The 26,358-nt window shown below is 35.9% G+C and overlaps 1 protein-coding gene across 8 annotated transcripts in view; it reads right to left on the bottom strand.

Moving 5' to 3' along the window:
* Nucleotides 1–26,358, bottom strand: part of DMXL1 (Dmx like 1) — a 185,086-nt gene that overhangs the window by 30,989 nt on the left and 127,739 nt on the right. For 4 of the 8 annotated variants that reach the window (XM_055298757.2, XM_055298759.2, XM_055298763.2 and 1 more), the window contains 6 exons: nucleotides 24,723–24,865; nucleotides 22,249–22,334; nucleotides 20,760–20,961; nucleotides 15,317–15,434; nucleotides 11,872–11,934; nucleotides 1,914–2,000 (listed from right to left, as the gene is read on the bottom strand). In XM_055298757.2, the coding sequence (XP_055154732.1) occupies nucleotides 1,914–2,000; nucleotides 11,872–11,934; nucleotides 15,317–15,434; nucleotides 20,760–20,961; nucleotides 22,249–22,334; nucleotides 24,723–24,865 (699 nt within the window). The remainder of the gene's footprint in view (nucleotides 1–1,913; nucleotides 2,001–11,871; nucleotides 11,935–15,316; nucleotides 15,435–20,759; nucleotides 20,962–22,248; nucleotides 22,335–24,722; nucleotides 24,866–26,358) is intronic. The other 4 variants (XM_055298758.2, XM_055298760.2, XM_055298761.2 and 1 more) reach the window with 1 other exon arrangement.

The raw sequence follows: 26,358 nt of genomic DNA, 5'->3' as shown, positions 1-26,358 counted from the left end.
AACTTAAGGTAAAATCTGAGACCCTTCATAGTTTTCGAACAGGTACTTCCCAACTAAACAAATGGCAAAAAAATCTCAATGGCATTTAAAAAAATGCAACTTAAAGCAAAAGGTATTATTTCTCAGCTGCAAATTTAGTAAGGGTATTAAAAATAGCAAATCAGCTGGGCGCAGTGGCTCACGCCTGTAATCCCAGCACTTTGGGAGGCTGAGGCAGGCGGATCACAAGGTAAAGAGATCGAGACCATCCTGGCCAACCAACATGGTGAAACCCCGTCTCTACTAAAAATACAAAAATTAGCTGGGTGTAGTGGCGCACACCTGTAGTCCCAGCTACTTGGGAGGCTGAGGCAGGAGAATCACTTGAACCCGGGAGGCGGAGGTTGCAGTAAGCCAAGATCGCGCCACTGCATTCCAGCCTGGGCGACAGAGCGAGACTCTGTCTCAAAATAAAATAAAATATAGCAAAATAAAATAAAATAAAATAAATAAAAATAGCAAATCTGGGGAAATAAAAATTAAACAGGCATATTCATAGACAGTAACCTGTAGACTTTATATATGTGAATAACTATTCATTACCAGTACTTATAGATAAACCCTCAAGAAGAAAACAACTAGTTTCTTTTATAGCACAGAATATTTTAAATCACATTTTCTTCAAGAAAGAGCAGGTAATGCAGGTATAGATAATAATTTTTTTTTGTAGAGACAGGGTCTCACAATGTTGCCAGGCTGGTATCAAACTCCTGGCCTCTAGTGATCCTACTGCCTTGGCCTCCCAAAGTGTTGGGATGACAGGTGTGAACAACCACACCTGGCCAATAATTTTGTATTTGACATGTATATATAATATCATGTTATATAGATATTACAACTGGCTAAGGGGTTGATTCCAGATTTGCCTGTTTCAAACAGAACTGTTTCTTTGACAACAGAACTGTCTGAAGCAGGCAAATCTGGAATCAGCCCCTTAGCCAGTCATTGCTCAACAGTGTCTTAACAAGGAAATGAAGTGAAGGACACAGAAAAACAAAGATACTGTCCAGAAGAATTCAGAGAAGACACACATAGCACAGAAAGATAGAAAACCAGCTGGTGAAAGGATTACTAAATGGGTAATTTCCCTGTATATCACACTTCCCTGTATATATTACAGGGCATGTATCTACATAACATTTAACAATTATTTTAAAATTAGGAAGATATGAACATTTTATATATATGTATACAATATCTCCTTTAGGTATCTTCTATGAATACATAAAAAGAAGATACACATATCCCTTAAGTTAACGGAAGGAAAACAAAAGAATAACTAGAAGTCATTAGGAACTATACAGTAAGGCAATTAGGGGAGATAGAAGGGGAAAATGATTAAGACAGATTTCAATCTCGGACTATAGTACCTAAGGCCACCTCTTCTGTGAGGAGCATACAGACATCTAAGGAGGATGTTAAGTAGAAATTTAGGAAATACTAAGAAAATACACACTTTGGGCAACTATTGGAGGTATAAATCAAACAGGGAGAATTTGAGTCACATATAAGCTTAAATCTTACCAAATACTCAGAACCACATTTGACATGTTCATAAGGAATATAAAAAACTTTTTCTGTGGGTTAACTACTATACTACATTGTATAAATTCTAAAGTGATTTCTATATATTTGGTACTTCTCTCTGCATAGTAATAAAACATTATGTATTTTATCAGCTGTATCTCCAAAATCATATAATAACAAAATCACATTATCAAATAATATCATTTTATAAAATTAAAAAAGTATCCAGATTGCAATTTAAGGAACTGGAAGCAGCTTTGGGAAAGAAATACTGGATAAACTGATAAAACCGAAGATATTATCCAACTATAAATACTTAATAAACAAAAGAATGTCTAAGTACTTACCTTATTAACAGCAAACGCAGTAATGATATCAGATTCCTTATGAATAATTCTTGCTTTACCTCCAGGATATCCCAAATCTGCTTCTATCTAAATAAAAGGAAACAAAATACAAAAATGCACTGATTTTAGTAATAGAACTAATAATATATGCCAATCTATAAATTAGTACTTGCATAAATTATTTTAAGAAACTAGATATTTCAATTCTAAAGGTATTATTGTATATGCTAATTATCCCTAAAACAAAATTTGACAAGGGAAAGTTAAATTTCTTCCAACTTGCTTTTTTACACATAAAAAAACAGCTGATACAACATACAACTTCATTAAGTGGCTATCCTCCCGAGATACAGTTAATTAACTTTAAAGGATCAACACATTCTAATTATTAAAGCAAAATGTATTTACCAAGTTTCTTAGCATTATAATTCTTTAGTATTATTTTAAAAAATTTAAAAGGTCAGATAGTCAATATTTTAGGTTTTGCAGACCACAAAGGGTCACTGTTGCATTTTTTCCAAACCCTTTAAAAATTCTCAGCTCATGGACTACATAGAAGCAGGTGAGATTTGGCCAGATGGCTGTAGTTAACCTTTGATTTATAGAGAAACCTGAAATCCTGAAAGGCAATGTAACTCGCCCAAGTGAGTAATCATTTTAGTAGCTAAATAAACCACCATTCTAAGTACTTTAGATGAGGGACATATATTTGACCTTCTGCTTACTCCAGACAAAGTATATACATCTTTGGACTTAGAAAAGAATACTATATAAAATCAACACTTACTAAAATAAGCTGAAAAGAGGAGGCAATTAAAGAGTTGAAATGTTGCCTAATATAGGACATTATTTCATACTATCCTGCTTTTTTTTTTTTTTTTTGAGACGGATGCTCTTGTCACCCAGGCTGGAGGGCAGTGGCCCACAGTCTTAGCTCACTGCAACCTCTGCCTCCCAGGTTGAAGTGATTCTCCTGCCTCAGACTCCCAAGTAGCTGGGATTACAGGCGCCTGCCACCACACCGCGCTAACTTTTGTATTTTTAGTAGAGACAGGGTTTCACCATTTTGGCCAGGCTGGTCTCGAACTCCAGACTTCAGGTGATTTGGCCGCCTTGGCCTCCCAAATGCTGGGATTATGGGCGTGAGCCACCACGCCCAGCCATTCTAACTTTCAAACTTTTAAAATGAATTAGGTTTACCAACTTACTGTGAAATGCATAAATTATCTGAAATCAGCATACAATAAATTTACTTACTTCAAAATTTTGATACACATATCACCAATGCCTGGCCATTGACCATAGAACTGATCAGAATACGCAGTGTTTTCAAAATAGCAACTAAGGTCAGGTGTGGTGGCTCACGCCTGTAATCCCAGCACTTTGAGAGGCTGAGGTGAGTGGATCACTTGAGGTCTGGAGTGGCCAACATGGAGAAACCCTGCCTTTACTAAAAATACAAAAATTAGCCAGGCGTGACGGTGCGCGTCGGTAATCCCAGCTACTTGAGTGGCTGAGGCACGAGAATTGCTTGAACCCAGGAGGCAGAGACTGCAGTAAGCCAAGATCAAGCCATTGTACTCCAGCCCAGGCAACAGAGCAAGACTCTGTCTCAAAAAAATAAATAAAATAAAGGCAATTAAGATGACTGTTCAATTGGAAAGTTCAAAGAGACTTACAAGATAATCAAACCAAAATACCCCTACACAAACAAACAAAAATCAGTCGCCAGATATAAAGAGTCAAATGTATCCTAAAGTATAATTTGCTTAGGAAGAATTTCAGTATTCGCTGAACATTCTGGCTGACTTGAGGATCAACCTGTCTTCTAAGGAAGGTCTCAGCTCTGACTACAAAAGGCTGATCATCTGTTAATGATGTACAAGTCAAATTCCATAATTTTATGACAAAATTCCAACTTACCCACCAATCTGCCTGGTATCTAAAGTATACTAAATGTTCATTCTCAGGATTTGAAGAAATTGGCGACAGAGAAAGATGATGGCTCCATGGAATAGAGGGATGTGCCACTTGCTGGTAACGGTTGGATGGGGGATCATACCAGTTTCACCAGGGGAGCTTTTTCAAACTTTACATATATGGGAAGAAAGCTTCTGCAGGTGTGAACTTCAAAAAACCTTTCTCTATGTAGGAATACATTCCTGTCCTCATTATTTACTAAAAACATTGTTTCTCAATAAGGTGGTGTCAAGATAACCGGAATAAGAATCAACTGAGGTGATTTTTTTTAAAATACAAATACTCTGAACCCCATGTCAGATACATAATCAGAATGTCATGGGGGTGGGTCAAAGAAATAGTGGTATCTCAGAAGTCTTAAATTAAATTTGTGAATGACCATAAGTGGCAGAAGGTAAGATTGGAGATAAAGGTAGAGGTGCAGCTCTTGCAGGGCCTTAAAAGACATAATAAAGAGTTCAAATCCTGTTCTAAGGCAGAGAAACCACTGGTAGATTTTGAAAAGTCAGGCTATTGTGAGATAAAACATAAAGGGTTTGAGAATGACTATCAGAAAACCAGTTAAAAGGTGACTACAGTAGCTGAAGTGAGAGATCATAGTGGGATTAGGATAGTAGGATAGTTGGATTAGGGTAGTAGGAATGGTGATAGTGATAAGTGGCTGGAATTGGGATACATTTTGTTAATGGACTGTAATCATAGTGTGAATAAAAGAAGGAAAGAAAAAGGATGAATCCTAGTTGTCAGGCCTGACAGGTGCATGAGTAAAGGTACCATTTACTGAGATGGACAGAAGTGAAGGAAACAGTGGGGAGTAGGTTCGGAGCAGGCAATGTCTGGAGTTCGGGAAATTAGTTGGGACTAGAGAGATTTGAGAGTTGTCAGCATACAGATTATATTAATATTTAAAGCGTAAGATAATCCAAGGAGAGAGTAAAGATAGGAAAGATAAAAAGTTAGAGAACTGAATTCTGGGGGAACCAATATTTCAAGGATGGGAAAAAGGACAATTCAGTAGTTACCAATTAGCTAACATAAGAAAGACAAGAGTTTGATATTATGGAAAGTAAGTGAGGAAACAATTTTAGAAAAATACTGTGGGTCAACACTACCAAATGATTATTAAGAAGTTGCATCATATGAAGATAGATAACTGACTACTAAATTTAGTACACTGGAAGTCAATGGTGACTGTGTCTAGGACAGTCTCAGTGGAGTGGCCTGGAGATAATAACTAAACTAGAGAGAATGTGGTATCTGGTGAATAAGAAGGCGAGTCCACTGGGAAAGCATCACACAGACAACTGAATTGATAATGTTTTATTTCTTAAGCTGGTTGGTTTGTTAATGGTGTTTCAACATTACTGTTTAAATCTTGAATGACTTTATAGGCAACTCTAAGTGAATTTTGCTACATAGGAGACTAGAGAAATGGAGTATTTTTTTAAGGGAAAACATTAAAATATATTTGCTCATGTTAATCAGAATAATTTGAGAGAGGTAAACATTTATTGACAAGGAGAGAGGGAGATGGGCTTCGGTTATTAAGAACTGAAGACAAGTCCTTGGGTAGGTGAAAGCAGATAAGATCTGTGTACAAGTGAAAGCTCTGGCCTTGAATAAAAGGGTGACAGTTCACTCACTGTTAGAGGAGGCAGAAGAAAATATCTGCATACACAGCAGAAATTAGATGATGATGGGCAGGTTAGGCTAAATCACTGCTGACTGCACTTATTTTGACAGCAAATATATTGATCTGTGGGGAGTGGGAAACAAATACTGGAAGTTTGAGGAAACGGGGAAAAAGGATGAAAATGAAAATGAAAAAACAAATTTGCTATAGAGCAATTTATTATGACTGCAGGGTAGTTTTATGTTAATTTGGGATTTGTGCTAATAAATTTAAAGTGAGGCAAGCTCCAGGGTTTGTGCTTTTCCTCCAAACATGTTCAGCTGCTTGAGTGCAGGCACAGAATAGGACAAAGAGTTGGGTTTAAGAAGGTTTGGGAATTCTCAAGGCAAGTAGGAAGAACAGGGATAAGGATGTTTGCAAGTGACTGATTGATTCCATGATGGATCATGAAATCTAAGCTGGTAAGGGAAGGAAGTAGGAACATGAAACAGTCAGCTAAAAACAGAGACAGAACTTGCGTGTGCCATGAATGTAATTTTATTTGTTAACGGCCTCACAACATAACATTATAGTTAAAAAAATCACAACAAAGATGGTCTTAAAAGATCTCCTAAAGTTTCAAGTCGCACTTTGTAAAGATGTCATGCTTTGATTGGGCTGGACATCTGAAGAAAAAAGAACCCAAATATTAATGCTAAAAGAGATTTAAAGAGATTATGCAGATCAAAAACTAAACACAGAATTGCTATATGATCTAGCAATTCCACTTCTGTATATATCCCAAAAAACTGAAAGCAGAGATTCAGATATTTGTATATCAATGTTCACAGCACCATTATTCACAATAACCAAGACGGACACAACTCAAATGTCCACTAACTGATGAATGGATAAACAAAATGTATGAACATACATTAGAATACTATTCAGCCTTAAAAAGGAAGGAAATTCTGACACACGCTAAAATATGGATGAATCTTAAAGACATTATGCTTGGTGAAATAAACTAGTCACAAAAGGATAACTATTATACAATTCCATTTACATGAGGTACCTAGGGATAGTAAAATTCATAGATACAAAAAGCAGAATGGTGGTTGCCTGGAGTGGGGGCCAGAGGAATGGGAAGCTATTGTTTAGTGGGCACAAAGTTTCAGTTTGGAGAGGACGAAAAAGTTCTGGAGATGGATGGTGTGTTGGTTGCAGAGCAGTGTAAATGTACTTATGGCCACCGGGCTGCTTTACAAATGGTTAAAATCGTAACTTTTATGTTATTTATATTTTACCACAAAAAGGAATTATGCAGAAACTGATCTGAACATTGCTTGGGTTCCACAGAGCTGCCCTTAGAGGCTGGAGGAGAAAGGGATAATTGTAAAATAGATTAACACCAGGATCCTGCGAAATATTTTAATTAGAGAAGCAACAGGTTTAAAATTATCAGCCATAATTTTACATGTCAGTAAATGAAGCTCCAAGAGTGGAAGAAGTGAAAGGTCATACAGCAGATCCATGGAAAAAGTGACTGACACCCTGGGTAGTCAGTAGTGATTTTCATTTACTAAAACCTACAATATAAGGTTGTGTATTTGGAATACTTCATTGCCACTCTAATGACACAAATATCAAGTAAAATGATATCTAAAGAATATTGAAGGCATAACTGAAAGAAAATAGGAAGCAATCAGGTGAACATAAAATGGTGTCAATACCCCAAATATTAGGGAATATAAATACTAAAGAAGACATAATTTGGTTTTCAAAGTCATAGCAGAAGGAGAGGCAGCATCAGCATGGATTCTACACATATTTTAATAGGGCAACATGATAACTTTATGCCAGTAAGTTTGACAACATAAATGAAATGCACACTTCTTGAAAGACATGTAGTACCAAAACTGACTCAAGAAATAGATAAACCTGAATTGCCCTACATCTGTTAAAGAAATTAAATTTGTCATTTAAAAAACTTCAGGATTCTACCAAACACTTCAGAAATAACACTAATTCTACAAAAATTATTCCCAAAAATTAAAGAGGACAGAATCTTTGTCAGTTCATTCTAAGAGTCTAGCATTAATCTGAGACCAACACAAACAACATTGTAAGAAAACTACAAACCAATATCACTCATGAACACAGATGTAAAAATTCTTAAAAATTTTACCAAATGTAACTATATATAAAAAGGATAACACACCATGACGAAGTATAGCTTATGCTGGGAATGCTAGATTGGTTTAACATTTTAAAAAAAAAATCCTTAACCTATCATACTATAAAAGAAAAAAGGATGATCATTTCAATAGTTGGCAAAAAAAAAAAATCATTTGATAAAATCCAACATCCTTTCCTTATTAAAAACTCTTAACAAAGCAGGAATGCAAAGAAACGTCCTCAAACTTATAAAATGCATCTACAATAAACTTAAAGAAAACATTATACTTGATAATAAAAGACTGCTTTCCCCAAGATCAGAAACAAGATAATAATGTCTGCTGGTGATCACTTCTATTCAACATTGGACTGGACATTGGACTGGAAGTTCTAAGTCAGAATGACAAGGCAAAAAAAAAAAAAAAAAAAAAAAGAACAGAACAGAACTTAGAAGAAGAATATATTTGAATGACTTACAGTACATGACTTCAAGATTTATTATAAGGTTATAGTGATAAAGACAGTGAGCTATTACCATAAAGATGGATCAATGGCCCAAAATAGACTCCAGAATTAGACCTACACATCTGTGTCAACTGATTTTTGAAAAGGTGAAAGAGGTAGTTTAGTGAAAGAAAAGATAATCTTTTCAACAAATAATGCTGTAACAATTGACATACAGATGCAAAAACAACAACAGTAACAAAGAACTGAGGTCTATACTTCACACCATGTAAACAAATTAACTTGAAATGGATTATAGGCCTAAATGTAATACTGAAACTCGAAAACACTTAGAACAGGAGAAAGTTTTTGTGATCTTAGGTTAGGCAAAGATTTCTTAAATACAACACCAAATAAGAAAGTGAATAACCAGAACTAATACATTAGACATCATCAAAATTAAGAACTTCAAAAGAACTTGTGGCTGGCTGCGGTGGTTCACGCTCCTAATCCCAGCACTTTAGAAGGCCGAGGTGGGCAGATCACTTGAGGCCAGGAGTTCGAGACCAGCCTGGGTAACATGGTGAAACCCAGTCTACTCATCTACTAAAAATATAAAAATTAGCCGGGTGTGGTAGTGCACACCTGAGGTATGAAAATTGCTTGTACCCAGGAGATGGAGAGTGCAGTGAGGCAAGATCACACCACTGTACTCCAGCCTAAGAAACAGAGCAAGACTTTGCTTAAAAAATAAATAAGTAAAATGAAAAGACCTTGTAAACAGAATGAAAAGACAAGCCATAGAGTAAGAGAAAATATTTGCAAGTCACATTTCTGATAAATTACTTTTATCCAGAACATACAAATAACTGTTAAAATTGAATCAAGAAAACAAGCAACCTAACACAAAATAAACACAAGATTTGAAGGCAATTCATGCAGAAAGATAGACACATGGCAAATAAGCATGTGTTAAGATGCTCGATGCAAATTAAAACCACAATGAACTACTACTACATACCTACTAGAATGGTTAAAATGAAAATATAGACTACACCAGCTGTTGGTAAGAATGTGATGCAAGGATGGGCATGGTGGGTTACACCTGTAATTCGAACACTTCAGGAGGCTGAGGTGGGAAGACTGCTTGAGCCCAGAAGTCTGAGACCAGCCTGAGCAACATGGAGAAACCCCATGTCACAAAAAATAAAAATGAGCTGGGCGTGGTGATGCATGCCTATAGTCCCAGCTGCTCAGAAGGCTGAGGCAAGAGGACTGCTTGAGCCCAGGAGGTCGAGGCTGCAGTGAGCCGTAATCACACCACTGCACCCAGCCTGGGAGACACAGCAAGATTCTGCCTTTAAAGAAAAAAAATAGAATGGAATTTTGTACACCATCCATTGAGAATATACATGGTACAACCACCTTGGAAATTATTTGAATAGTTTCACAAAACGTTTAACATATACCTACACATGATCCAGTCTTTCTACTCCTAGGCATTTACACAAGAGAAATGAAAGCATTTTTCCATAAAATGTGACTTTTCCATGAATATTCAAAGCAGCCTTATTTGGAACAGGTCCCAAATAAAATCAGCTCAAGTGTTCATTAACAGGTAAATAAACTATGGTATATCCATAAAATGTCGTAAGTATCATAATAAAAAGAATGAACTACTAAAACACACAACATAGATGAATCTTGAAATAATCACGCTAAGTCAACGGATACAGACTATAAACCAAAAATGACGTATTATATGATTCTATTTACATAAAATTCCAGAAAACAACAAATTAATCTTTAACACCAGGAAAAAATTTGGTAGCTGCCTGGGGAAGAGGGCACAGGTGGGAGAGGAAAAAAAATGGAGGGATTAAATTCTGGGGACTGATGGATATAATCATTATCCTGGTTGTGGTGATGGCTTCGCTAGTGTATACACATGCCAAAATTGAACAAGTTGTACACTTTAAATATATGTAGTTATTTTAGGTCAGGCATACCTTACAAAGATTTTTTTTAAAACTACATAGCAGTGGGCTTGGAAAAATGCTGGCCAAAATGACGTCAACCCTCCCCCTAAAAAGACTTCATTTTGACGTAGCATGAAGCTGACTATAGAAATAACAACATTATGATTATTAACATTTTATAAACAGTATCAAAACAAAAATGTTTGTATAAGAATTCGTGATATGCGGCTGGGCGCGGTATCTCACACCTGTAATCCCAGCACTTTGGGAGGCCAAGGCAGGTAGATCACCTGAGGTTGGGAGTTCAAGACCAGCCTGACCAACATGGAGAAACCCTGTCTCTATTAAAAATACAAAACTTAGCTGGATGTGGTGGCCCATGCCTGTAATCCCAGCTACTCTGGAGGCTGAGGCAGGAGAATCGCTTGAACCCGGGAGGCGGAGCTTGCAGTAAGCTGAGATCGCACCATTGCACTCCAGTCTGGGCAACCAGAGCGAAACTCCGTCTCCAAAAAAAAAAAAAAAAATTCCGGATAATGTGTAGACAGTAATAAGTAATCATCAAAACCCAGGCAAGGAAAATTGTTTACTGATTAGAAGTTTGAATTGTATTCCCTCAAAACCCCCAAAGGCCACTAGATATTTGCAAAGTTTGAATGACATATAGACTTATTTTGCAAAAGTTTTAGTTATAATATACACCTGATATCAAATCAGGCTTTTTAATTAATTGCACAGAATTATTTCTCCTATTTTACCAAAGGATTCCCGTTGGAAAGAATAAGGGGTAGAAACTAGTAACCTTAAAAATTTTTTTGAGCCATTTTTCACTTAAAAATCACTACTGAGATTGTTTTAAATACAGAATATGAAAAACATGAGTTAAATATTAACCTCATAAAGTCATAGTTGAATTGGCCAGGCGCAGTGGCTCACGCCTGTAATCCTAGCACTTTGGGAGGCCAAGGCGGCTGGATCACCTAAGGTCAGGAGTTTGACATCAGCCTGGCCAACATGGCAAAACCCTTTCTCTACTAAAAATACAAAAAGAATTAGCCACGTGTGGTGGTGGGCGCCTATAATCCCAGCTACTCAGGCGGCTGAGGCAGGAGAATCGCTTGAACCTGGGGGGCACAGGTTGCAGTGAACCGAGACTGTGCCACTTCACTCCAGCCTGGGCAAAAGAGCTAAACTCCGTCTCAAAAATAAAATAAAATGAAGTCATAGTTGAATATGCAATCACAGGACATCTAGGAGTTATTTCATAATTATACAGATTCTCATCTTTTGTGCTTTGGTTCTCAAGTACCATGAGTACTTACTATGTATCCTTAAGGCACTTTGCTACATGCTATTGCTACCAGTAAAATAAACACTATGTAACAGTATTTACTATATTTTTAAGAATGAATATCATAGGAGAGAATTTTAACTTCAAAAGTGATATGTGCAGAATTAAAACACTACTAAACAATTGCTATTGTAATCACATGTATTAAGAACTTTACTTGTATTTACTCAGAAAAATTTGTAGCCAAAACAAGATACATTCAACTCCCTTTAAAACTGCATTCTCTTATTTAACAAAACAGAAACCACTTTTACAACTGCAGTATTTAAGCTGCTAAAATAAAAGGAGAATAATTTGAGGGAACAATACTTTAAATCCATTGGAAACAAAGACCAGTTTAAACCTAAAACGCAAATGCTTTGTTCTTTTCTGAAAGAATGCAATTTCTAATTTCAGTTGAATGATATTTTGTACCTTATTGATGTTTGGCTCCTCCATCATAGAATTTTTGATGGTTTCACTGTTGTCCTCTAATGACTTCATCAAGAAAGAATAACCACATGACAAAGAGTAAAGATGAGATGTAACATGCAAAATATTGGGGATTGTTTAAATGTTATATTTCAAACCAAATTTACTAGAAAAGAACATTATATGGAGTTACTATTCTTAAAATTTCATACACCTTATAAAAAGCATGTTTGAGGGTGCATGGTTAGGGAATGAGCAAAACTTAATCCCTCAGAACTCATTAACTACCACTATAAATTTTATTCTATTCCTAAGAGGTTTTTACTCAATTTCGAAAAGTTGACATTAAAGCACCATTGAAACCAAAATACTTTATATTAAAATAATCAGAGCTACTGGTGTCAGAGTACTATGAACAAAGTCGAATTATTCTCTTACTCGCTGCTATGTCTTATCTCCACATCTGAACCTTCAGGAAAATCTCTTGATTAGAAAATTTCAATTTCTACATTTATCTAATTCTCTTCCACTGATGAAGCCAGAAATAGTCAGTAAAGTGCTGGGAAGCACATATACTTCTTAAAAAGGAATAGTAGTACGTGTTAAAGAAAGAGTTGTTCCAAGACTTTTAGTTCTTCTCAGAAAGTCAAACAAAACAAAACAAAAAAACAGAAGAAGGAATTGGGAACAATGATGGGAGTTGTTGAGTCCCAATTTTTTATTAAGAATGACTTAATCTAACTGCAGTTGTCTGTACTTTCTATTTAAATACAAAGAGAGAAGACATTCTATTTTAAAACACAGGTACCAGTAAACTTTACCAAATAGGAAAAGAAAAGATCTGAGAAAACCAGGATTTTAGGGTCAGATAAAGAAACTGTAAAATTTCATTTTCAAACACATAAAGAAATAAAGAAAGAGCAGTTCTCACAATATTCTCCCATCACCTGCCATCCAAAATACAGCGCCTATCATATATGTATCTCCTAACCATCTGGAAAATCACAGTGACTTTGACTAAAATATTTAAGGATAATCATCATTTTAGAAAAATAAGAGATGGAAGGTGATTTTGTTAAGACTAAAAATAGCCTAGTAACCTTTCCAGTAAAGATTAATTTCACACTAACTCTATATTCTGTTTAATTCCATTCAAATCTGTGCTTTACTATATAACATTTTTCTTTTCACATTCTTTATCAAAAAGACACTATTTTAAGAGTATCACTATCAAGAATAAAACAACAAAGCAATAACAACAAACTTTTAATAACTACCATTAATAGTGTCAAGGTTTAAATAAGTTAAATCTATTTATCAAAACATTGCAAAGTGTCATTTTGCATTAAAAAAACAAAATTCAGAGAAAATGATAGTCACAAAACTGTTAGTCTAACATTCATATTCATGCTTCTGATTAAAATAATTACAATAAAAATAATTTAAAAATTTTCTCGAGATATGAAACTCCAAAGAATAACGGAAATTTTAAAATGTGTAGTTATACTTATTATTTGCTATGTTTACATATTCTGGCTTGACTATACTACTCTATTTCCTTAATGAGTCTATTCCTGAATCAGCTAGACAATCTAATGGCTCAACAGTTTTTTTGTATTGTTTTCAGAATTATTTCATTTCCCAAATACCCAAATATATCAGCATCAGAAAAATGAGATTTTTGTAAGATTAATCAAATATGTCAATTTTTTTAAAAAAAGATCAAATAAACAAATGAAATACATTCATATTTGTCTAAATTTCAATATTACACCAAGGTACTCAGGTCAAAAGTCTTCTAAGTCAGCAAGAATACTACATACTATTTCCTGACTTGGTCGATTTGAATACATTTACAAAATGAGGCAAATAGTAAATAACAGCATATACAGTTTCCACTTAAAATTGGTGCTTAAATTGAGAGACAATGAGATATACATGTAATTTTCCTTTAAGGCAGAAAGGTTAGATGTCAATCTTGCTTTTTGCTTACTTGTCTATTGTGAAGCCATTCAATTTATTTCTTCACCTGAAATATCTTCAGTTGTTTCCTCCAACTTCAAAAACCGTACAAAGCTTGCTTTCAGACTAGTTCAATGCTACTCAAAATGTGGTTCACATACCAAATGTCAGTTCTGAACTCTTCGTTACCAGTCCAGGAGACAAAAAGAATTGACTACATCACTGCATCTACTGTTTAGTTCACCTGAACTTTTTAGTAACAAAACTTTCCCAACGAAAGAAGCAAGTTCCCCATATCATCAAACTAATACTTATTACTAGCACTAAACTAAATGACAAAAAACAAAACAAAACATTATGATAATATCAAGGTATAAGCAACCAGTTACACTACAGGTTAATTTGGGTTTGTAAAATTTCATTAATTTAAGCATAATCCACAGAAAAGAAAATGTACATATTTAAAAAGTTGGCTGGGTGCAGTGGCTCAAGCCTGTAATCTCAGCACTTTGGGAGGCCAAGACAGGTAGATCGCCTGAGGTCAGGAATTCAAGACCACCCTGGGCAATATGGTGAAACCCTGTCTCTACCAAAAATACAAAAAATTAGCTGGGCATGGTGGTGTGCATCTGCAGTCCCAGCTACTAGGGAGGCTGAGGTGGGAGGACTGCTTGAGACTGGGAGGCAGAGGTTGCAGTGAGCTGAAATGGTGCCACTGTACTCCAACTTGTGTGACAGAGTGAGACCCCATCTCAAAAAAGATAAATAAATACAATAAAAATTTTTCAGGCCGGGTGTGGTGGTTCACACCTGTAATCCCAGCACTTTGGGAGGCTGAAGCAGGTGGATCACGAAGTTAGGAGATTGAGACCATCCCTGGCTAACACAGTGAAACACCGTCTCTACTAAAAATACAAAAAATTAGCTGGGCATGGTGGCGGGCGCCTGTAGTCCCAGCTACTCGGGAGGCTAAGGCAGGAGAATGGTGTGAACCTGGGAGGCACGGAGCTTGCAGTAAGCCGAGATCGCACCACTGCACTCCAGCCTGGGTAACAGAGCAAGACTCTATCTCCAATGAAAAAAAAAAATAAATAAATAAATAAAAAATTTTCAGTATACAAACCTAGTTACAATTAAACTTCTAAGATAGACTTCTTTTAACTGTCACATGAAAATCATAGAAAATTTCTATCTTGTCTCTTAAATTGATGATCATGACAATTCAAAATACAAGAAACAAGATGTGGAATATTAAACATTTTTTCGAGAAAAAAGTCCCAAATACATTTGAACTAATTAAATTAAATTGATTTATGAAAATACTGCCCCTCTTCTAAATTACACTTTTCTAAGCATTAATTGCCTATGTTTATGATATAAAATGTGTTTTCAAAAAATCTGTAAAATACAACTCATTTTAATAGTTACATGATAATATAAAAGACTACAATAATAAAATAGTAAACAGGTTTTAACTTATACAGACCTCATTTAGACACCGTTTCTTTGTGAATATATTTTTGATAAAGGTTTCCTGAATTTCTTCCTGCTTCACCAAATACTGCCAAAGCCTCTTCACAGACAGTGCCAGATGGTGTTTGGATCTACAGAGAGAGACAGCAAATTTAATTAGAAACTTCAGAAATTTCTGATTAACTTGATAACAATTCCTTGGTGCCATATAAATGTTTATTATAATAAATTAACTGCAATCAGACTGTATGACTGGAGGCAGATCATATCGCCAACCTTTTCCTGAAAGGATTAGTACATAATTTAGGCTTTGTGGACCATATGGTCTCTGTCACAACTACTCAAGTCTGATATTGTCCAGGTAAAGTATCCCTTATCTAAAATACTTGGGACCAGAAGTATTTTGAATTTCATGTATCTTCAGATTTTGAAATATATGAATATATATGTCTAAGTTAAAAATTCATTTATGTTTCATATATATATATGCATAACTTGAAGGTAAGAAATTATATATATATATTTTTGTTGTTGTTGTTGTTGTTGTTGTGTTTGTTTTTGAGATGGAATCTTAATCTTTGGCCCAGACTGGAGTGCAACAGGGTGATCTTGGCTCACTGCAACCTCCACCTCCTGGGTTCAAGCGAGTCTCCTGCCTCAGCCTCCCGAGTAGCTGGGATCACAGGCACCTGCCAGCACACCCAGCTAATTTTTGTACTTTTAGTAGAGATAGGGTTTCACCATGTTGGCAGGCTGGTCTTGAATTCCTGACCTCAGGTGATCCACCCACTTCGGCCTTCCAAAGTGCTGGGATTACAGGCAGTGAAGGTGAGAAATTATATTTTTAATAATTGTGTGCATGAAACAAAGTTTGTGTTAAATAGTTATATGTGGCATTTTCTACTTACACCATCTTGTTGGTACTCAAAAAATTTTGAATTTTGGAGCATTTCAGATCTGAATTAGAGACTGTCAACTTGCAGTGGGAAAGCAACTACTGGCAATATGCAATTGAGAGCATTTATGGCTATAATCCAATAAAACTTTATTTAAAGAAGCATGGAGAGGTCTGGATTTCACCTGTGGGGATGGCCATAGTTTGTTGATCCCTAACCTAGGGCCATAGGATCTAACAAAAGTAGGTATGCTTTACCAAAATCTCTGGGACATAGCTAAAGCAGCATTAAGAGGGAAATTCATAGCACTAAATGTCCACATCAAAAAGTTAGAAAGATCTCGAATTAACAACCTAACATCATAATGGAAAATATCAGAGAAACAAGAACAAATAAACCCCAAAGCTAGCAGAAGATAAAAAATAACAAAAATCAGAGCTGAAATGAAAGAAACTGAGACACACGAAACCATTCAAAAGATCAACGAATCCAGGAGTTGGTCTTTTGAAAAAATTGGTAAGACAGACTGCCAGCTAAACTAATAAAAAAGAAAAGAGAGAAGATACAAATAAACACAATTAGAAACGACAAAGGAGATGTTACCACTGACCCCACAGAAATAAAAATAACCATCAGAAACTACTATGGACACCTCTATGCACACAGACTACAAAACCTACAAGAGATGGATAAATTCCTGGACACATACACCCTCCCAAGACTGAACCTGTAAGAAATGATTCCCTGACCAAACTAATAATGAGCTCTGAAATTCAATCAGTAATGAACAGCATACCAACCATAAAAGGCACAGAACCAGATGACTGACAGCCAAATTCTACCAAAAGTACAAAGAAAAGCCGGTACCATTCCTACTAAAACTATACCAAAAAACTGAGGAGGTGGAACTCCTCCACACCTAATTCTATGAAGTCAAAATTATCCTGATACCAAAACCTGGCAGAGATACAACAAAAAAACAAAACTTCAAGCCAATATCCTTGATGAATGTCAACACAAAAATCCTCAACAAAATACTTGCAAACCAAACAAGCACATCAAAAAGCTAATTCATCATGATCAAGTAGGCTTAATTCCCAGGATGCAAGTTTGGTTCAACATATGCAAATCAATAAATGTGATGAATCACATAAACAGAACTAAAGACAAAAACCACATAATTATATCAATAAATGAAGAAAAGGCTTTTGATAAAAATCAACATCAATCCATGTAAAAACTCTCAAAAAACTAGGTATTGAAAGAACATACTTCAAAATAGTAAGAGCCATCTATGACAAACCCACAGCCAACATCATACTGAATGGGCAAAAGCAGGAAGCATTCTCCTTGAAAACCAACACAAGACAAGGATGCTTTGTCTCACCACTCCTATTCAACCTAGTATTGAAAGTCCTGGCCAGAGCAATCAGGAAAGAGGAAGAAATAAAAGGCATCCACATAGGAAGAGAGGAAGTAAAACTATGCCTGTTTGTAGATGACATGATTCTGTATCTCGGAAACCCCATGTCTCAGCCCAAAAGCTCCTAGATCTGATAAACAACTTAGCAAAGTTTCAGGATACAAAAATCAGTGTACAAGAAATCACTAGCATTCCTATACACCAACAACAGCTAAGCTGAGAGCCAAATCAGGAAGGCAGACCCATTCACAACTGCCACAAAAAGAATAAAATACCTAGGAATACAGCTAACCAGGAGGTGAAAGATCTCTACAATGAGAATTACAAAACACTGTGCAAAGAAGTCAGATAACACACAAACAAACGGAAAAAACATCCCATGTTTATGGAGAAGAAGAATCAATATCACTAAAGTGGCCATATTGCCCAAAGCAATTTACAGATTCAATGCTATTCCTAACAAACCACCACCAACATTCTTCACAGAACTAGAGAAACCTATTTTAAAATTAATATGGAACGTAAAAAGTGCCTGAATAGCAAGGCAATCCTAAGCAAAAAGAACAAAATTGGAATCACATTACCTGATTTCGATGTATACTACAAAAACACAGTAACCAAAACTGAACAGTATTGGTACAAAAACAGGCACAATGACCACCGGAACAGAAGAGATAACTGGGAATTAAGGTGACACACCTCTGGCCATCTGATCTTTGACAAAGCTGACAAAAACAAGCAATCAAGAAAAGACTCCCTATTCTATAAATGGTGCTGGGATAACCGGCTAGCCAAATGCAGAAGATTGAAACTGAACCCCTTCCTTGCAACACACACAAAAATCAACTCAAGATGGATTAAAGACTTACATGTAAAACCAATAGCTATAAAAATTTTACCAAACAACCTAGGCAATACCACCCTGGACATAGGAACAGGCAAAGATTTTATGACAATGACCCCAAAAGGAATTGCAACAAAAGCAAAAATTGACAAATAGGATCTAATTAAACTTAAGAGCTTCTGCACAACAAAAGAAACTATCAACAGAGTAAACAGACAACCTATAGAATGGGAGAAAATATTTTCTAACTATGTACCTGACAAAGGTCGAATATCCAGCATCTATAACAAACTTCAACCAATTTACAAAAGAAAAACAACACCATTAAAAAGCGGGCAAATACATGAACAGACACTTTGCACAAGAAGATGTACATGCCAGTGAGCCTAAGAAAAAAGCTCAATATCACTGATCATTTGAGAAAAGCAAATCAAAAGCACAATGACATACCATCTCACACCAGTCAGAATGGTTATCATTAAAAAATAACAGATTATTTATAAAAAATAACAGATGCTGGGAAGGTTGCAGAGAAAAGGGAACACTTATGCACTGTCAGTGGGAATGTAAATTACCTCAACCACTGTGGAAAGCAGTATGGTGATTACTCAAAGAGCTAAAAATAGAACTATCATTTGACCCAGCAATCCCATTACTGGGTATATACCTAGGGTAATATAAATCATTCTACTATAAAAGACACATGCACACAAGTGTTCACTGCAGCATTATTTACAATAGCAAAGACATAGAACCTAAATGCTCGTCAGTGACAGACTGGATAAAGAAAATGTGGTACAGACACAAGAAATACTATGCAGCCATAAAAAAGAATGAGATCACGTTTTTTGTGGGAACATGGATGGAGCTGGAGGTTACTATCCTTAGCAAACTAGCACAAGAACAGAAAACCAAATACTGTATGTTCTCACTTATAAGTGGCAGCTAAATGTTGAGAACTCGTGAACACAAAGAAGGGAACAACAGACAGTGGGGTCTACTTGAGGGGGAAGGGGGGAGGAGAAAGAGGATCAAAAAATAACTATTGGGGGCCAGGCATGGTGGCTCACAGCTAAAATCCCAGCACTTTGGGGGTCTGTGGCAGGCAGACTGCTTGAGCACAGGAGTTTGAGACCAGCCTGAGTAATAAGGTGAAACCCTGTCTCTACAAAAAATACAAAAAATTAGCTGGGCACGGTGGTGTATGCCTGTGATCCCAGCTACTCGAGGGTGAGACAGGAGGACTGTTTGTGCCCAGGAGGTGGAAGCTGCAGTGAGCTGTGATCGTGCCACTGCACTCCAGCCTGGTTAATAGAGCAAGACTTTGTCTCCAAAAAAGGAAAAATAACTACCGGGTACCAGGCTTAGTACTACCTGAGTGATGAAATAATTTGTAGAACAAATCCTTATGATGTGAGTTTATTTCTGGGTTCTCTATTTTGTTCCACTGGTCTATTTATCCATTTTTGTACCAGTACCATGCTGTTTTGGTTACTGTTGCTTTGTAGCATAGTTTGAAGTCAGGTAATGTGATGCCTTGTTCTTTTTGCTGAGGATTGCTTTGGCTATTCCAGCTCTCTATCGGTTCCATGTGAATTTTAGAATAATGTTTTTCTAATTCTGTTAAGAGAATGATGTTGGTAATTTGACAGGAATTGTGCTGAATCTGTTGACTGCTTCTTGTTTAGTGCTATAAACTTTCCTCTTAACACTTTTGTGACCAGCTATTTTAAACAGCATAGCTCTAGAGTAGGCATCAATAAACTACAGCTCACAATCCAAATCTAGCCTACCTACCATTTTAAGAAATAAAGTTTATTGTACAACTGAATATATTTGTGTACATGTTGTCTATGGTTGCTTTTACTCTACAATGGCAGGGTTGAGTAGTTATGACAAGAATATACAGCCCAAAAAGTAAAACTTCTATCTTAAAAACAGTATTCAGGGTGGGTGCGGTGGCTCCCGCCTGTAATCCCAGCATTTTGGGAGGCCGAGGCGGGTGGATCACCTGAGGTCAGGACTTTGAGACCAGCCTGGCCAACATGGTGAAACCCCACCTCTACTAAAAATACAAAAATTAACCAGGCGTGGTGGCAGGCGCCTGTAATTCCAGCTACTCGGGAGACTGAGGCAGGAGAACTGCTTGAACCCAGGAGGCAAAGGCTGCAGTGAGCTGAGATTGTGCCACCACACTCCAACCTGGATGACAGAGCGAGATGCCATCTCAAAAAACAGACAAACACAAACAAACAAACAAACAAATCCAAATAGCATTCATAAGAAAACCTACTTGAAAGGAGTGTTTGTAGGTTCCAGTAAAGCTTTGTGGCGAAGAATTGCAGGACCTGCAGACAAACTCTCTTCGGCAGTATGACTTGCGATATAATTTTGAGGTGGCCCACCATGGATTTCAAGTCGTCGGAGAAGAACTTGTTCCCAACACTGAAGAGTTTTTAGAACCGCATGACAAAGAGGTGAACTAACTGGAAGCTCTAAAATGGGAACATTGACTCATATTAATCTTATGCAGTAAAATGCCATATTCAATTTTAAGAAAGACTGAAATGAGAGAGGGGAGAGCAGATGCAGGAAAAAAAAAAGACTGAGATGAAATATTAACATACACTTTGGCAGGGAAGATGTGCAAGGTAAGGTGGGCAAAAAAACCCAGTGGATTACAAAAGGTATTCCATAAATCTGTGTAAGTATTTCAACATTACTGCTTCTGACTTTAATATTACAAGAAAAATGTATCTGAAGATTATGAAAATATGTATGTGGAGAAAATTAATCGCTTTAAATCAAACTTGTCCAATCCATGGCCCACAGGCTGCACGCGGCCCAGACAGCTTTGAATAAAGCCCAACACAAATTCATAAACTTTCTTAAAACATTATGAAATTTTTTGTGATTTTTCTTTTTAGCTCATCATCTATTGTTAGTATGAATGTATTTTAAGTGTGGCCCAAGGCAATTATTATTCTTACTGTGTGGCCCAGGGAAGACAAAAGATTGGACACCCCTGCTTTAATTTGTATCAGACTAATTTCTGTATGGCATATAACTCTTTAAGATCTATAGAAAATGAAAACAATACATAAAGTTAAAATTAAATAGTACCTGCCATGGAACTCAGCACTTTGCAGTTCTGCCCATCCATACTCTTGAGTCCTGATCTCACTTTCAACTTTTAGTTATTCCTACTACTTACCTCCCTATATCTAAATAACATGCTTAATACTTAATTTTTCAATTTTAGAAATGATCTACTTATTTACTACTACGCATAATGAGAATAAACTCCTCTGTCCATCATTATGATAGAGTCTCATAAAAATCTTTGGTTAAATTGGTATCGTGTTTACCTTATATATACAGAACCATAGTTCACAGCAGAATCACTTAGTATGTTATCATGTCCCTTTCTTTCCTGTACAATCTTTTCCTCCTTTGAAGTTAATAATTGCTAGCTTTTGCATTTGCTTAGTTTTCTCTCCATTGTAAAATCCCTCAACACTTGGCTAGAGTATACAGTCTCAATATAGTCAATCACATCACATTCAGTGCCCTTGATTTCTTGGACGTTGCCATCCTCAAGCACCCAACAGTATGACAGATACATTTACAGATGGTTGGTTTAGTTAAAAGAAATCTAACTTCTGTAACAGGAAATCACTAAACTTTTCCCCCAGTCCAGACAAAAAACAAAAAAAACACAAAAAACAGAGTAGTAAGTCAAAAGGAACGGCACCATTAGCTCATGTTGAACTATTTATTACCTGCAAGATCATGACCTGCAAAGGGATAAAAAGTCTTCAAATTGTTGAGCACCAACTGCACCATCGCCAACCGCATCAAGGACCAACTAAAAATAAAGCAACGATGGATCTGTTAACGATTTCTATAAGGATTTAGAAGAGTATACTACCCTTTGACTCAACGAATTCCACTATTAGGAATCAACCTGAACATATCCCTCTACGAAAACAAAATAATATATGCATAGAGGTAGTCATGTCAGCATTATCCACAATAGCAGAAGTGTAGAAATAACCAAAATTGTCCATGAGGAGAGTACTTGTTGAAAAACTATTTTTGACCTGTGGAATATTAGGGTAACCATAAGGAAGAATGAAGAAGGATCTCTAAGTGTTAATATGGAGTAAGTTTTGGTATGTAGTAATAAATAAAAAGCAGGTAGCAGAACACTGTATGTAGTATGCTGCCCCCTCTGCAAGAAAGCAGGCGGAATAAGTTTAGATGGATGTTTTGCTTATTTTTGCAAACAGAAGGATAAACCAGAAGCTAATAAAAGTGGTTAGCTGTAGAGGATGTGGAGAAGAAATAGGAGTAAAGAGAAGTTTATGTAAAACTTGTGATTTCACATTTTTATATAGTTTGATTTAAAAAAATGTCAGCTTCTGTTATTTCAAGTGGAACATATTTATTTCTTAAAGTGTTGAATTTTTAGTTATTTTTTAATGGTAAAATACAAAAACATAAAATTTACCATTTTGGCCATTTTTAAGTTTATAGTTCAGGGGCATTAAGTACATTCACATTGCTGTGCAACCACCACCACCATCCAACTCCAGAATTCCTTTCATCTTGCAAAGCTGAAACTCTAAATTCATTACCCATTCTCCCCCCACTGCCAGCCCTTGAAAACCACTATTTTATTTTTATTCTTTATGTATTTCACTATTCTAGCTACTTTGTATAAGTGAAATCACATACTATAACCCTTTCTGTGACTGATTTATTTCACTTAGCATTATATCCATGTTGTAGCATGTGTCAGAATTTCCTTCCTAAGGCTGAATAATACTCCGTTGAACGTACATAGCACATTTTGTTTAGTAATTCATCTGTTAAAACACACATGATTGTTTCTTCCCCTCGGTTACTGTAAATAAAGCTGCTAAGAACATGGGAAGTACAAATACCTGTTTCAGTCCCTGTTTTCAATATTTTCAGGTATAGATCCACAGTGGAAATGCTGGATCATATGCTAATTCTATTTTTAACTTTTTAAGGAACCAGTGTACCGTTTTTCACAGTTGCTGCACCATTTTACGTTCCCACCAAAAGTGCACAAAGATTCCAATTTCTCCTCATCCTTGCCAGCACTGTTATTTTGTGTTTTTTTTTGTAGCCATCCTAATGCGTATGAGATGTTGTCTCATTGGGAAACTGATCTGCATTTCTCCAATGATTAATGATATTGAGCATCTTTTCACATGCTTATTGGCTATTTTCATATCGTCTTTGGAGAACTGTCTATTCAAGTTTTTTGTTCATTAAAACTTTTTTTTTTAGAAATATAGATGGGGTTTTGCCATGCTCCCTGGGCTGGTCTTGAACTCCTGGGCTCAAGTGATATGACCACCTCAGCCTCCCAGTGTGCTGGGATTACAGGCATAGGCCATCACGCTCAGCCCTCTGCTCATTTTTTAAAATTATTTGTCTTTTTGTTGTTGAGTTGTGCAGTTTGACTTTTAAATGATTTATATATTCAAAAAGTAAAATTCATTCAGCAGGGGGAAAAAAAACCTCAATAAACCAGGAAGTAAAAATCTCATGGTAACTTTTAAATAAAGAAAGACTTCAATGTCCCTCATATATTTACTTCTTTTGGAAAATTTACATTTTTTATCACACCATTAACATACCATGTTTTAGTAAAACATATATATGTTTTAGATGTAAACATATCAACAGAGACTAGGTAATATTCCATCATTCATGAATGTAAGAATAATGCAGTATTGGCGCTAGAGGTGACCATTTAGAACATTTATATGACATACAGAGTATTTTTTGAAGACAGTACCTATTGACATCTTATAGTACTAGTGTTCTACTGAAAATATTTTATATTTTCTAGACTAAAACAGTAGAACTTGTTTATGTTAGAGCCCAAAATGCAAGGTACAATCTTGGAGCAAGATTTGTAAGGAATGATGCAGATTACGGATGATCCATTAATGGACAACCAAAGGTATGTGATAAATTATTGTTAAAGAAAGGAATTTAACAATTTCAACTAAGGAAATCTGAGTTACAATGTGTTATAAAGTCAAGAGAGAAATTACTGTTAAGGAAAGGAATTTAACAATTTCAACTAAAGAAATCTGGGTTATAACGTGTTATAAAGTCAACAAGCTATTAATTTCGCATGTATTTTTTTCAAAAATATTATTTATATACGCCATTATTTTTAAAAAGAAATTTAAAATAAAATATTCTGTACCTATATGAATTTGAATTAGAATGTTCCTGGAGATGGAAATCTGATGCTAAAACATCATCATCATCATCGTCGTCATCATCATCACTTCCCAGACTCTCCTCTGAATCATATTCGGCTCTACTTTGAGAAGGGGGTAGAAAAGGCTAAAATAAAGAAATCATGAAATTTAGCAGCCTAATATCTAATTTAATACATTCAAACATATAGTCTAATGGTACTAATTCATCTCATTTGCAGATACTTCATTTTAAGAGAGTTAAGTAACTATTATCTTACCATCCTATGCCTTTGACATCACTTGATACGATTCCATTATTTATTCATCCATTCAACAAAAACTTATTAAGTATCCACTGTGTGGCAAGAATTCTACCGGACTTTTAAGACAGATACAATCACCACTCTCATTTACATTTTACATGTTAGTGGAAAAAATAGGCAAATAACAGAAAACTAAATACAAACTTTATTATGTGCTACAAAGAAAAGAAATGGAGAATAAGGAGAATTGAGATAAGCTGATCATGGAAGGCCTCTTTGAAAAGTATGAGAACTAAATGACAAGAAGGAACAAGCCATATAACAAGAGGGAAGAAAAGCATTTTAGACGGGAAAAATAATGCAGAAAGAGTTTGGTTTGAAAATACTAGTTTGATCGAGTCTGCTAAGCAAAAAGATAAATGTTAGGAGAAAGGTTGGAGAGAATAGCAAATGATGGCTCAGACAGGGTCTTGTAGGCCATAGTAAAGGAATGTAAGGGAATGCCACCAATAAGTTGTAGGCAGAAGACAGGTACTGAGGTTTATATGCTAAGTATATCACTATGATCACTCACTTATGAGAGAAATGCTAAACGGCAAGGGTAGAAATGGAGACATCAGTAACTAAAACAAGAGTTGGCAGGTTGAATATAGGTGGTTAGTAATGAAGCTAGAGAGAAGTAGTAGATTTCAGATATATTTTGGAGAAAGCACCAACAGGTCTGCTGATAGATTTGGAGAACAAGAGAAGGTGAGTAAAAATGAATGATTCCTAGGTTTTTGGCCTGAGCAACTATAAGGATGAATATACAATTTCATAAAATGGAAAGACTGGGTATGAGAGGGAAGGTTTAGGGGAAAATCGATATAAAATGCCCAAATCACGAAGAAGACCAAGATTCATGTGTCAGAAGAGGAAGGATGAAGAAAGAAGATTATAAGGAATAAATAGTAAGTTTAAGAAGAAAAGCTAAAAGAGACTGGCATCAAGAGAAAAAGAGAGAAAAGCATTTCAATGTGAGAGTAGTGAAGAATGCTGAATGATGCTAAGAAGACAGATAAGAAAATAATTTAAAAGTTTCTACTACATTTGACATGGATATCACCTGAATCTCAGCAAGAGCAGTTTTAATGGGTGTAAATGGGTCAGAAAGTTATATAAGTAAGTACGAAAGGGAAAAAAGGCAGTAGAAAGCAAATGTGTCTAGTTTTGAAAAGCTGAATGTGAGTGGGAACAGAGAAATGGGACAGCAGCTGGAGAAAGTTTCAGGGTCAAAGCAGGGGTTTGGAATGGGAGATACTAAAGCACATTTCGGTCCTGATGTGAAGGATTCAACAGAGAGGAGGAGAAATGAAAACACAGGGGAGAGTAGAGA

This window comes from Symphalangus syndactylus, chromosome 11, assembly GCF_028878055.3.
Source record: "Symphalangus syndactylus isolate Jambi chromosome 11, NHGRI_mSymSyn1-v2.1_pri, whole genome shotgun sequence".
In the NCBI taxonomy this organism is placed as follows: Eukaryota; Metazoa; Chordata; class Mammalia; order Primates; family Hylobatidae; genus Symphalangus; species Symphalangus syndactylus.
Note: the sequence above shows the minus strand (reverse complement) of the source record. Positions and strands in the feature narration are given on the sequence as shown.